We start from the raw sequence: 14425 nt of genomic DNA, 5'->3' as shown, positions 1-14425 counted from the left end.
AATCATAAAATTTATGTGGAACCATAAAAGATCTCAAATAGCCAAAGCAATCCTGAGAGGGCAGAAAAAAAACAAAGCTGAAATCATCACACTACCTGACTTCAAATTTGACTACAAAGCTATCTATAGTAACCAAAAGAGCCTGGTACTGACCGAAAAACAGAAATATAGACCAACAGAACAGAATAGAGAACCCAGATATAAAATCCATGCATTGATAGCCAATTCATCTTTGACAAAGGCATCAAGAATATACAATGGGGAAAGGACGGTCTTTTCAATAAATGGTGCTGGGAAAACTGGATTACTATACACTGAAGAATGAAATTAGACCCCTATCTCTCACCATATGCAAAAATCAAATGAAAATAGATTAAAGACTTAAATGTAAAACCTAAAACTACCACTAGAAAAAAACATTAGGTAATGTTCCAGGACATTGGTCTGGGCAAAATTTTTTTTTTTGCCACCACCCACCCATACCCTTTGGGCAAATATTTTTTTATGTAAGACCTCAAAGGCTAGGCAACCAAAGCAAAAATAGACCAATGGGATCACAGCAAGCTAAAAAGCTTCTGCATGGCAAAGGAAACAAGCAACAAAGTAAAGAGACAACTTATAGAATGGGAGGAGCCAGGAGGCACCCCTGAACTTCCCCTGCCCCCTTCCACGCCTTTCTTGCTTGTAAGTCCAGGAGTAGACTTCTGTTCCCTGCAATGGCCATCCCCTTCTCTTTGGATGGCAGAGTTGGTACCTGAAACAACACTACACTCTTGCCACTCCATTTTTTGCTACTTATGTTTCTACTAAAGTCCAGAAGATGACATGGGAGCCCCTGCCTGACGGGACAACAGCGCAGGAGGTAACCGTGGCCCTGGGAGTCTGGGGAAGGTGGAGAATAGGACGTCCCAGCGATAGGCAGGGCTGAGGCCGACTCTGCAACATCACTGCCATCTCACAGGTCCCACGCTTGTCTGGGTTCCAAATCACCTAATTTAACATTTTTAAGTGCTGCTCTTGTATTTATGACTTTCATTTGTGTTGCGCTTTCAGGAATCTGAAATGCAAAGTTGTTCTTTTTATATTTTTATGCAAAAACAAAATACTTACTAGCTGTGCCTTAAATTGGCTGACCCTTCACTCCCCAATCTATTGTTTTCTTCCCTTCAGTGCTAATAGTTTTGTGGACTGGTGATTTTAGAACAAGAGTTAAAGTAAAACCTCACTAGTTCTGATAATCTAGGGAGAATATCAGCATGAAACAGTGAAATGACTGGTGTCAATGTTTTATAAGAAAGGCTATTATAGAACCGTCAGACAAAGGGGGAACCTCAAACCAGCCTATTAGCAAAACATTTGTCCAAAGGGAGGTCTACCTGAAAATATTCATTCTATATAAAGGCACCCACTTGCTTGAAAACTGAATGGGCGCTTCAGCAATAATGAGGCACAAACTACTGGTACACACATTGACTTGGATGAATCTCACAGGCATCGTACTGAGTGAAAGAAGTCAATCTCAAAAGGCTAAATAGTGTACGAGTCCATTTATATGATATTCTGAAAAAGACAAAACTATACTGATGGAGAATAAACCAGTGGTTGCCAGGGATAAAGTTGTTTTTTTGGGGGGGGGGGATGATGAAACTACTTTTATTTTTATTGTGGTTGTGGTTATATGAACCTATACATGGATTAAAATTCATAGAACTTTACAGCCCCCCAAGAGTCAATTTCACTCTATGATAATTTTTTTAAATAAGATTTAAAGTCACAGGCACATAAGAAAGGAATGTGCTAAGATGCTTAGAGACAATGTATACTCTTCAGTCGGTAAAATCTGGCCCCTGTGATCCTATTTATGAAATGAATTTGTACATTTTGTTTTCCTCACAGGATGAAATTATAAATATAAACCTATATATTCAGCCTAGCCCAAGCTAAATTAACAGATATTCTGAATCATATGGATCTAAATTTAGGAAAAGAAATGGTCCTGCTGAAAAGTGGAGAAGCAAGCCATGTGCTGTGCCCATATCCTAAGCATCAACACATTACATAACACTGTGACAAGGACCAAAAACAGAACCAGGACTGCAGAAACATCATTAATGGCTCTGAACTTCTGAATGATAAGCCCCTCCTGTAGTCTTTAATTAAACTCCACTAGTGAATTTTCAAAAATTATATATACAAAATAATAAAATATTATAAAATATATCTAATCACCATCTAAATTAGTTTTGTTTAATTTACCTGCATGCCCCTAATAGCAAGCATTTTTTAATTTATCTAAAAATAAATTGCTCTCTCAACTTAGAGAAACAGATGGGAAGGCAAGGATGAAATTCTATGACCTATACCTAATCAGAATCTCTCTTAGGTAATGGTGGTGGAATGCAGTGGTCACACAAATCCTCATATATAACAACTCTTTTAAAATAAATTATAAAAATGTTTAAAGACACTGCAAGGCATCCAAAAGCAGATCAAAGCCAGAGGAAAATTTAATTTCAGAAAATTACAACTGGAATAGATAAAATTCGTGAGTTTGCAGCTTACCAGCCACAGGGTATAATTCCAACCCCCAACACTACAGAAAACATTGCTGTGAAAAACCACAGCCTTAACAGCTAAATGTGTCAGATATCGAATTCAGCACTGAGAAAGGAGCAGAAATTTAAAGAGGAAGTCCTGGCAGTATGAGAACCACACAATGAGACTCAAACTCAGAGCATAAACTTCCCAAATCCCTGGCTTAGAGCCAACCTCCATGTGAGAGAAGGAGACCCCAAGAGACCCAGAAAAAAAGAAGTCAGAGACCAGAGAGACATCCCCTCTTGAAAGATGGTACTACACAGGATCAGATCTGTGAATCTGACATGTCCCTTAACCAAAGACATTCCTCTATGTGGGCAGTTCTCGTGGTGAAAAGCTGAAGTCAAATGGTTTGAAGGGTCAGAGTACAAAGTTCAAAACTGGCAGAAACAAGGAAACCATAAAGAGGATAAGCCACATCCATGCCAAATCTTTGACCACCAATTCTGCAGGAACAGAGAAGAGCTGTACAGGGCCACGCTAAAGAAGAAACCATGGGAAGCCATACAAACAGATGTCAACAGCGGCATGTCACAAGGGAGACAAAGTTTGCAGTTTGAATCCAGGCAAGTTAAATGCCTACTAGAACAAATATCCAACAATCTTCAGAAAACACAAAAGAACTCAGTTGCTGCCATACACTTGCAACAATTGGTTTTCAACCAAAAATTACTAAACATACAAAGAAACAGGAAGGTATGACCCATACTCAGGAAAAAATGGTGGTCAATATAACTGACTTCAAATAGGCCCAGATATTAGCAGATAAGGACTTCACATGAGCTTTGCAAATATGTTCAAGGAATTAAAATAAAATAATTCAAAGAATTAAAGAAATGTGTGTTCAATGAATAAATGTATAGAGAATCTCAACAAAGAAAATGAAAACCATACATGCAATAGAAATTCTAGAGCTGAAAAGTACAATAAACTAAATTTTTCAATGGACTCAGCAACAGATTATAAATGGCAGATGAACCTGAATGTATATCAAGAGAAATTATCTAACCAAAGGAGAGAGAAAAATATTTAAAGAAAAATAAAATTTCAGAGACCAGTAAGACAACATGAAACACCCAACATACGTATAACTGGAATCCCAGAAAAGAATAGAGCAAGAGGCATAAAAAATATTTAAAGAAATAATGGCCAAAAACTTCCCAAATTTGGTAGAAATCAATAATTTACAGATTCAAGAAGCTCAATAAACCTCAAAAAGGATAAACAAAAAGAAAAACCACTCCTACACTGCTATGGTTTGAATGTGTGCACGCTCCAAAATTCATGCTGAAACTGAATCCCCACTGTGGCAGAATTAAAAGGTGGGGCCTTTCTAAGAAGAGATTAAGGCATGAGGAATCTGCCCTCAAGAGTGGATTAGTGCCAGCAACTTGATCTTGGACTTCCCAGCCTCTGGAACTATGAGAAATAAATTTCTGTCATTTATAAATTACCCAGTCTCATGTAATTGTTTTTATAGCAGTACAAATGCACTAAGACATAGACACATCACAGTCAACTGTAAAAAAAAAAAAAAAAAAAGCCAAAGTTAAAGTCTTGAAAGCAGTCAAGGAAAAATGACACGTTGTATATGAGGGGACAAAAATTAGAGTAATGGCTAACTTTTCACCAGAAATTATAAAAGTGGGTTGTTCATGGTGGTTAATGCCTGTAATCCTAGCACTTTGGGAGGCAGAGGTGGGAGGATTGCTTGAGGTCAGGAGTTTGAGACTAGCCTGAGCAAGAACGAGACCCCACCTCTACAAAAAATAAGAAAAATTAGCCAGGCATGGTGGCATGAGCCTGTATTCCCAGCTACTTGGGAGGCTGAGGCAGGAGGATCTCTTGAGTCCAGGAGTTTTAACTTGCAGTGAGCTATAATGATGCCACTGCAGTCTAGCCAGAGCAACAGAGCAAGACTCTGTCTCAAAAAAAAAAAAAAAAGGAAAGAAAAAAGAAATTATGAAAGCTAGAAAATATCAGAGCAACATATTCAAAGTGCTGAAAGAAAAGAAACTATCTCTAATAATTCCATACCCAGTTAAACTATCTTTCAAGCATGGAAGTGAAATAAAATAAAAACATTTTCAGTTAAACTAAAATAATTTGTTGCCAACAGAACTGCACTATAAGAAATGCTAAGAAAATTATTTTAACCTGAAGGAAAATGACCACTGGATGACAACTTGGACCTATACAAAAAAAAAAAAAAAAAATTCTAAAGGTAAATATGTGAGTAAATATTTTTAAATTATCTGGTTTTTTTTAAAATATCTTTTAAAAACATGACTACTTAGTAAAAATTATAAAGCAGTATTGACAGTCTTATAACAAACAGAGATCTCATATATAACAATAGTTCTATGTAAATAAAATGAGGAATAAATAAAAATATACTGCTGCAAAGGTTTCTATATTTTCCCTAAAGTAATTCAATATTATCTAAGTAACTTGGGATAATTTTATGATGCATATGCAATCCTTAGAGCAAACAACTTTGAAAAATGCAAAAAGATAGAGCTAGACAGGAGGGTCACTTGAGCCCCGAAGTTCAAGGCTGCAGTGAGCTATGAAAGTAAAAATAAACACTAAAAAATATTTGATTAAAACAAAAGAAGCCAGAAAAAGAGAAACAGAGGAACAAAAAGTTGACATGAAATAAGTTGCAAAAGGGATGACCTAAGTATAGCCATACCAATAATTAAATGTAAACAGACTAACTTCCAATCAAAAGACAGAGACTTAAGACTGGATTCACAATCTAAGACCCAATTTTATGCTGTCAAAAAAAAAAAAAAAACATGCTTTAAAAATAAAGACATAAATAGACTAAATGCAAAAAAGTAAAAGCTGGAAAATACATCTCATGCAAACAGAAAGCATAAGAAAAATGAATTGTCTATATTAATAAGACAAAGTAGACTTTATAACAAGAAATATTACTAGAGATAACTGGGTATACTTCATGATGATAAAATGGTCAATATAGCAAGTAGCTATAACAATTATAAATATAGATGTGACTAATAACAAAGCTTTAAAATACATAAAGTAAACCTGACAGAACTAACAGAAAAAAGAGATGAATCCACAATCACAAGTAAAGACTTTAACAGACTTCTCTCAGAAATTGATGTAACTAGACAAAAATATCAATAAGAATGTAGCTATGAACGACACTATCAATCACCTTAAGCTAACTAACAGTTCTGGGACACTACACCCAAGACCTGGAGAATATACATACTCTTCAAGTCCACATGGGATGTTCACAAAGACAGACCACATACTCGGCTGTAAGACAACTCTCAAGAGTTTTCCGAATATTAAAATACATCCAACTATAATGTCTCACTGCATTAGAATTAAACTAGAAATCAACAAAAAATAAAACACCTGGGATGGCCCCCAAATATCTGGAAATTAAAAACTCACTTTTAAAGACCCATAGAAATCATAAAGTAAATTAGAAAATATTTTCAACTGAATAATAAAAATTGATAAATTAGACTTCATCAAAACTAAAAACCTCTGCTCTCTGAAAAACAGTCGCCAAAATGAAAATGTTTTCAAAACACATATCTGACAAAGAACTGCTAACTAAAATATATAAAGAATTCTCAAAGATCAGTAATAAGAAAACAAACAACCCAATTTTAAAAATAGGCAAAAATATTTAAACAGACACTTCATCAGACAAGATGTATGAACATCAAAGAAGCACATGAAAATACATGTTCGATAGCATTGATCATTAGGGAAATGTAAATTAAAACCCAAATTAGATATCACTTCACTTTGTAGGATGGCTAAAATTAAAAATACTGACAATACCAAGCACTGGCAAGGAAGATGAACAACTGGAACTCTTGTACACTGCTGGTGGTAACACATATACTGATTCCAGGGAAATATTTTTATTTTGTCTCTCCACATATAAATTAATCCAGAAATAGGCAGTAAAATATTTTAAGTTGGCAATGTATACATGAAAAGTGTATTTGCTTTCTTTATTTAATTTTCTATAGGTTCGATACTTTTCAAACCAACTATATCACTGAGTAACTAAAAATCAATTGTCACTTAAAAAAACAGTTCATTGATGAAAACAATGCAACCTAGCTAGCAGCTTCAGAGAACTTTCCACTGAATTTGTGGAATTCATCAGAAATGGAGAGGCACAAATTCAAGCATCTAGTCTGATCTGCCTCAGCTCAACATCTTCAAGTTCTCCTTCCAGTCCCAGGCTCTGAGTCTGCCTGGGGAAGACCAGGGCAGCCACAAACAACCTCTGCCTCCTCTCCACGGGACCGGGGGCCCTGGGTATTGCTGCCTCCAGAAGCAGCAGCGGGACCAGGCAAGACCACAGTAGAGCTCCTTCTGCGCCATACCTGTCATCCTCACACATCGAGTTGGACTCTGTTAATAGTTATTGTTACTATCAGTAGGATGGTTCTATTACAGATTCAAGACCAGCCATTTGGTAGGAAACGACAACTAATGAGTCTCCCAGGAAAGAAGAATGACGAAAAGGTTCCCTTCCATCTTCATTATTCTCCCGGTTGGTTGGTCTATCTTAACGACTAAAGGACATGACCATTCGAACAAGTGGAATGGCACATCAAAATCAAAGGGCAAGTGGCTACCATGACGAAAGGAGGTGAAAGACACAGGTGCCTCTGTGACCGACCTTGACAAATAAGGAATAATGAATAAACAGTAAATATAGACACTTCGGAAAAAAGTGAGAAGTGCAGATTTATTCCATCCTGGACAGGTAGACCATATGCACAACGTGAACATGGGTCCAACCAAACTCAGCCTCTTCATCCCCTGAGAAAAACACTTAACTCAGAGAACAGTTCATCCATGGTGGCTTACTGGGAAAATTAATTTTTGCTAAAATTGACAAGTTTATAAGAACCAAATGCTAGGGCTGGGACCAGCTGGGTGAGAGATGTTGACAGCCTTTAAAAATTACACGTGTAGACCCAGCTACTCTGGAGGCTGAGGCAGGATGATCGCTTGAGCTCAGGCGTTCAAGTCCAGCCTGGACAACAGAGCAAGATCCTGTCTCTTAAAAAAAAAAAAATTAAAGAAAGCAAATTTTAAAAAGAGACCAATCCCTGCAGCAAAATGGTACTAGCTCCACATTTACCACTTGTCACTGACCCTCAAGTCACAATCATTTAACCTAACATTGTTATTGCCGGACTCCCTCTCTTCTGAGGTAATGTCTATAAATCCTGGCATCCAGTGTGCTTTCGCTCCACATGTCAGCTATTAGCGACGGTATTTTTCCTGACAGCTAATTAATAACATTAAAGGAATAAAATGAAAAAGCAACGTGCTTGCAAAGTCGGTTTACACCACTAACTGCAACAAGGTTTTAAAGGGGCACATGGCACTGTCTGCAAACCGAAGGGACACGCTTTTCCCTCTGTTGGCCAGTGAGATGAGAAACGTGGTGAAAACGAAACCCACACCTCGGGTTTATTTACACCACGGCTTAATTAGTGACACTTCCTGCGCCAGAAGATCCCCTCCGTGTGACGCTGCACTAAGGGAGCCCTCCAAGCCCGGAGGACATCCAGAGAGCCCGCCCTCACGCCGGCCTGAGATGGCGCTGGCGTGTCCCTCACCTTTCGTTTTGGTCGTGTAGAATCCCACAGCTGCTCCGTGTCTCCACAGAATTTTAGCTTGCTCCTTCGCAGAGTGGGGCAGAAAAAACATGTCGTCATCATCCAAATTTCTCTCCAATCTTCCAAAAATAATGACATTCAGGATGAAAAGCACAATCCTTTCCCCAAATGACTGAACCTTTGAGGGGAAAAAAAAGGACAACAACCAAGTGAGACCAGAGAGGAAAATCAGACACGATAAATTCTGTGCTTGGACTCAACCCACACGCCGTCGGGGCCAGGTGTGTGCTGCAGCATCAGAGGACACTTTCTGTGCTCAAGAGCCAACGTGTGAATCATGGTGTCTCGCAGAGGTTTTCACACCGCTGACCGCGCGGCCTCCAAGAGCAAGGAACAACGCCAGAGGAGGCTCCCCGGTCCCCAGGGGCATAGACGTGGAATGTGAGCACAGAGCACAGCCACATGCTAACAAAACAGGAGGTTCCCTGCAGGAGGGCCAGGGCATTGCCCGCATTTCAGTAGATTCTCACTGGACATAGTCCTGAAATAAACCCAATCTGCCCTTTTTACGACAGCAGGGTCCTGGCCCTCAGAAGGGCCAGGGGAGATCTGGGGGGATCAGTTGCTCCACCAAAAGCAACTGCTTTTCGATGGCTTGTGACAGATTTGGAACTGACACTCGAGTCCCAATCCCAGAGAATTACCAGGACCCAAGGCCCACCCAGTTCTAAGGCTGTAAAATAGAACCTTCTCTGGCCCACAGCGACATCATCACAAGTGAGGAAATTAAATTGTGGTCAAAGTCAGGCCCACACAGAGTTAAAAGCTTTCTCCTTCACAAGCTGAAATGACTTCATGCTTCTGCACGTTAAAATTCTCTGCATTTGTGTAGCCCACAGATGGCAATATGGGGCAGAAACCGAGGCCCCCTGCTCCTGTCCTCATGGCAGACCTAGCTGTCTGCTAAGCCTGGACATGGTCTCAGAATCCTCCTAAATGCAGCCCTTCGGGCAGCCACAAGCAACTGCTAAAATGTGGCACGGGAGAAGAAACCAGTCAGCCATTTATGAAGTGACAATACTGTCGAATTGGAGTTTACTCGAACAACACTGCCATGTGACAGCCTGTGCATGCGTGTATGTTTGTCACCTCATCCCACCAGATCAACAATTGTCATTAACTTGGGCTGTGACTTCTATCCCTGTGCTACCATTTGATTCTCACCATCCACTGGGGAGGTCCTGGTTCACAGGTGAGGAAATTGGAGTTCGAAGAGTTAGGGAACTGATTGTATTTATTGATTTCCCTGCCTCATTCAAAGAGGACTTGAGGCAGCTAGAGCAGGGCAAGCTCAGGACAATAGGCCAGGGCTCCTGTGTCCAGCCAGTGGCTCCCTTCCGCATCGTCATCCACCAGAAGTGAGATTATGGAAAAGGGGACGTTTAATACAAATATTAATGCTTGGTTTTATCCTTAATACTTGACCTTTAATTATCATCATCACCATCAGCGTGGATTTGCTGGGAGATCTTCAGCAACTCACAACCTCTTTGAGCCTCAGTTTCCTCCACTGGTCAAGGGAGAATATCGCTTACGTGGTCTCTAAAACACTTGCATGATTTTCGAATGCTCTGGTAATAAAAGTAAGGCAGCCTGCAGCACCCTAGCAAACGGCACAAAGTGTTCAGTGCCAATAAACTTATGCATCGGCCAGAGTGTAAAATATTTCACCTTCATCTGGAGCTAGATCTTAGACGAGAAAAAGATTTGGGGAAACCACACCAGCTCGGCTCTGAGAAGCTGTCACATTTTGCATCTCAGACAGTGGCAGCCAAAGCAAGTTCAGCCTTTCAGAATAACTAGCTAGTCACAAAACCAGATCGGTGTGATGTGGGAGGTTATATTTTTCAACTTATAAAACCAAAACGTTCAGAGGAAAGCCAGAAGAGAAAAGCAGACTGCATCTGGCAGAAGGGAAATATCCAATCAAAAGCTGGCAGGAGAAAAAGGAAAAAAAAGAAAATGCACTTAATTTGTCCAATTTCATTACAGGGGAAAAAAATGTGCGACATGTGATTTTGACTTAGAAACCTTTCTGAAAACACAAAACTAAAATCCAGTTCTAATCCCTCATTAGGACAACTAATTATGTTAACAGAAAGAGCATTAAGAAAGCTTTTTTTGGTGGTAATTTGTGAAGAAGAGCTGGCTAAGAAATAAAATGTAATTAAAAGGAAAAGGGAAAAAAAAAGTCTAGACCCAAAGTTCTACAAATGGAGAGGAGAAATATCCCCATGCATAGCTGGGGAAGGGTAGATCTTTACAACACGGTTCATTAAGCGGAAATAACGTCCAAGTTTCTTTCTGTTCACAACACAGGCCACATGTTCAGAAAATGTGTGGGGTTTCCTCATCTAAACTTAGAAGAGATGACAAATGAAAGAAGTAACCACTCTCGTTCCAAAAAATTAAAGAGCCAATCACATCCTTCCTAGCATGCAGAACAACCAGTCACAGAACAGCTGCCTGGCCCAACTGTGGCACAGGAGCCGGGACAGCAACACAAATGGTTCGACTGACACCACGCTGGGTACATCGTGCTCATCTTCCGAATCTCAAGCCATCATTAATTTGCTGGAAGAAAAATCTTTTCAAAATAACATCTATTGAGTCAATTAAAACCAGACCTAAAAAACACAACCCACAGAATGGGAAAAAAATATTTGCAAATCACGTATATGATAAGGGACTTGCATCCGGAATGCCATATGTGAAAAACTCTTACAACTCACCAGTAAAAAGTCAAATAACCCAATTAAAAAGGGGGCCAAGGATCTTAACAGATATTTTCCCAATGAGGGTATGTAACTGGCCAATAAACACATGAAAAGATGCTCAATATGCTTAACCATCAGAGAAATGCAAACCAAAATCACAATGAGACACCATTTCACACCTACTAGGATGAATAACATAAAAGACAGACAGTAATAAGCGTTGGCAAGGATATGGAGAGATTGAAGCCCTCAGACACTGCTGCTGAGAATGCAGCACGGTGCAACTGCTAGGAAGGCAGTTTGGTAGTTCCTCAATATGTCAGACATAGAGTCACCATGTGACTAGCAATTCCACTCCTAGCAGGACTTTCCCACAAAATAGAGTCAGTAAAGTTAATAAAGTTAAAACTTAACAAAGTTTTAAAACTTAGACATGAGGGGCCACTCAGGAAAGCAAAACAGACTTACCAATAGGCAGATATCTGTTGCAGACAGTCATTTGTTACGATTTTCCTTGCCGATAGGGTGTTATGGATTGAATTCTGTACCCCACCCACCCAAAAGATGCTGAAGTCCTAACCCAACTGTGATACTATTTGGAAAGGGGGTCTTTGCAGATGATGAAGTCAAGATGAGGGCATCGGGGTGGTCCCTAATCCAATATGACTGTGTCCTTGTAAAAAGGGAGAATTTCAACAGAGACAGACACAGGTAGATAGGAAATGATATGAAGGCAGAGAGAGAAACCGTCTCCAAACCGAGGAACCCCCGGGGTTACTAGAAGCTAGGATAGAGGCCTGGAACATTCTCTCTTACGGCCCTCCAAAGAAAGCAACCCTGTCGATTCTTTGATTTCAGACTTCCAGCCTCCCGAACTGTGAGACAATCAATTTCTGTGTTTTAAGTCACCCAGTTGGTGGTACTTTGTTACAGGAGCCCTAAGAAATGAATATACAAGGGTAGACCAGTTTAAATTACTAACATGATATTAAGTGCCGTGACTTTTAAAACTTCTTTTGCAACGTTCATTTAAAATAACATCAACTCACCTCCATCAGCCCTTCTCTTGCGGGATCTGAGGTTCTCAGTACATCTTCCGTGAACCACCAGGACTTCTTTATGTAAACAGCCACGACTAAGGAGAAAGCCAGAGATAGTGATGATGTGCACACATCAAACGCCCAACAGGGGGCAGTGTTAACCGTTGACAAGGTGCAAAGGAAAGGAAAGATTATTTGCGGGTTATGCAGGTGATATTTTTAGAGCTGAAGTTTTCTGAGCGCACTGACCATGACATAGAGTGACCACTCTCACCAGAAGGGGACTTCACAGATGTTTCATAGGTGGCCTGGTGTTGACTCCAAAACAGGATATACTCCATCTTGTTGGACAAAACAGGATACACACCAATATTGACAAATTCAGTGGGTAAGAATTACTTCCTTTTCATGTTGCAGATATTTATCAAAGTCCAATCATGTGCCACAAGTTAGAACTCCCCTAATTTAGTAAAATGCAACATTATCTACGGGCATGGAATAAACCAGCTTGGGTATCAAGCATGACCCCGGTGCTGGGCCTGGCGCTGCCTTCTTTACACGACCGTCTTTCCTTCTCACAATGAAACCGTTATTGGCATTTTTCTGAGGAGGACGCCGAAGCTCTGAGAGGCAAAGTACCTTGAAGGCAAGCGGCTAGCGGGCTAGGAAGGGCCCTGGGTCACTGGACTCTAAGTCCAGTGTTCTGGAACAGGGTGAATCATACAGGGGTGGTGGGCTCGTCTTTGGATAAGAAGGTTCTGGAGCTAATATTTACGGGAGGAGAAGGGTAGGGACAACTCTCCTACTCCTACTCTCTCCCAGCCCCGTCTGGACGGTCTCTGAGACCTGTTGATTCTGCCTCAGAAACACCCCTGGAACCATTCTGAGTCTAGACGCGGGTCCTGCTGCTCATTAGGGGCGACCTCGGACACATCCTCAACCTCACTAAGCCCAGGCTCCTACCAGAGTTGCCCAAACCAATCACCCGAGGTGGCTGCGTGGTTCCAGTGACGACTGGGTTTGAAATGCCCAGCACAGGGCCTGGCACACGGCAGTGCCCAGCGCCCGCTAGTCGGTGAGCCGATTCTCTCCTCCTCCCCCACCTCATGTTGCAGCCACCACGTCCCACCAATTCCTGGGGCTCCTCATGACGGGATCCGTCCACTTTGCTTCCTGCCCCAGGCGCCAGTGGGACCAGGCCACCATCATCTCCACTGATGACTGAGGCAGCGCATCGCCTGGTCCCCTGCCTCGGTCCCTGCTGCCAATCCGTCCCGACTGAATGGTCACCTTACAGGCAAATCCCACCACGGCCTCTGCCTCCTGTCTCTCAGCTCAGCAACCCTCCTTTCCTTGCTTAAGAATTACATTTTAAACACCAAAATTACTTTGGTTGTTTTCTGGCATCCCTTTTTACACCCTTTTTATCCTCATTTTTATACCTGCTTCTCAAGCCAGGTATCTGAGCCTGAGGGTTCCAGAAGCCATAGAATTAAAAGACACATATTCCCAGTCAAACCTTTTTAGTTGAAGATTTGGAGGAAAATGTTAACATAGAGTAGAAAACAAAAGCTCTTGAACGTTTTACATAAGGCTCAAGACTTTAAATTTTGCAGGCCACTTGGGGTAAACTGCCGCAGTCTTCTTCCCTATTCGTCTCTACCATTGGAGGAACTTTCATAGAAAACTCTGTGGAGAACAGGCTACAGTTGCATCAGCCGGGTATTAAACATTAACTCTGCAGAACCAGCCTCTCCTCTCCAGAGAACAGCAGCATCTAACCCACTGTGTCAGTTTCGTATCGGTGAACTGTATCATCTCTGACAATGGTTCCAAAATTGACAGAGCCAGCTGGGAGAGAAGGCCAATTAAATGCTTGACATCTGCCTTCATTTATTCAATTTAATTCATTTCCAAAATGGCACCTACCAGAACTTACAGGAGCTTTATAAAGCCATAAGGATTATTTTCCTGCTTAACTAGGTGAATCGATAAAAGATGTTCAATTTACTAATACGGTATATTCCTATAATACAGATGTTCAACTTACTAACACAGTTTCAAACAAGAAACATGCTATGATTTGGTGTTTACGTGGTACCCTGCGAGTTTCACGGTGCACTGCAGAGCACTAATTAGTCACACACACGAACTGTCACAAAATAGGCTGCACTGTTCTTTTTTCAAAACTCATCTTAAACTGCTAAGTCTGTAGCACATATAACACATATCAGTGCAAGTGAAGTCCAATCAAATTTACCAGTTTAAAGTGAACTACCCTCAAAAACAACTCCTGAGAAACAGAATCAGCCTTCTGGAGAGAGGCAGCTTTTGATCAATAAAGTATGACACCTAGTCCACAGGAAAC

The 14425-nt window shown here is 40.7% G+C and overlaps 1 protein-coding gene across 1 annotated transcript in view; it reads right to left on the bottom strand.

Annotated features, from left to right (window-relative positions):
- Positions 1 to 12398, bottom strand: part of FAM169B (family with sequence similarity 169, member B) — a 33491-nt gene extending 21093 nt beyond the window's left edge. Inside the window, exons 1-3 of the mRNA XM_012643671.1 lie at positions 12332 to 12398; positions 12067 to 12152; positions 8241 to 8418 (exon numbers count right to left, since the gene is read on the bottom strand). Coding sequence (XP_012499125.1) covers positions 8241 to 8418; positions 12067 to 12152; positions 12332 to 12398 — 331 coding nt within the window. The remainder of the gene's footprint in view (positions 1 to 8240; positions 8419 to 12066; positions 12153 to 12331) is intronic.
- Between the last annotated feature and the right edge of the window lie 2027 nt (positions 12399 to 14425).

This window comes from Propithecus coquereli, unplaced genomic scaffold, assembly GCF_000956105.1.
Source record: "Propithecus coquereli isolate 6110/MARCELLA unplaced genomic scaffold, Pcoq_1.0 Scaffold20, whole genome shotgun sequence".
NCBI classification, from domain to species: domain Eukaryota; kingdom Metazoa; phylum Chordata; class Mammalia; order Primates; family Indriidae; genus Propithecus; species Propithecus coquereli.
This window is presented reverse-complemented; position numbering and strand designations above follow the sequence as displayed.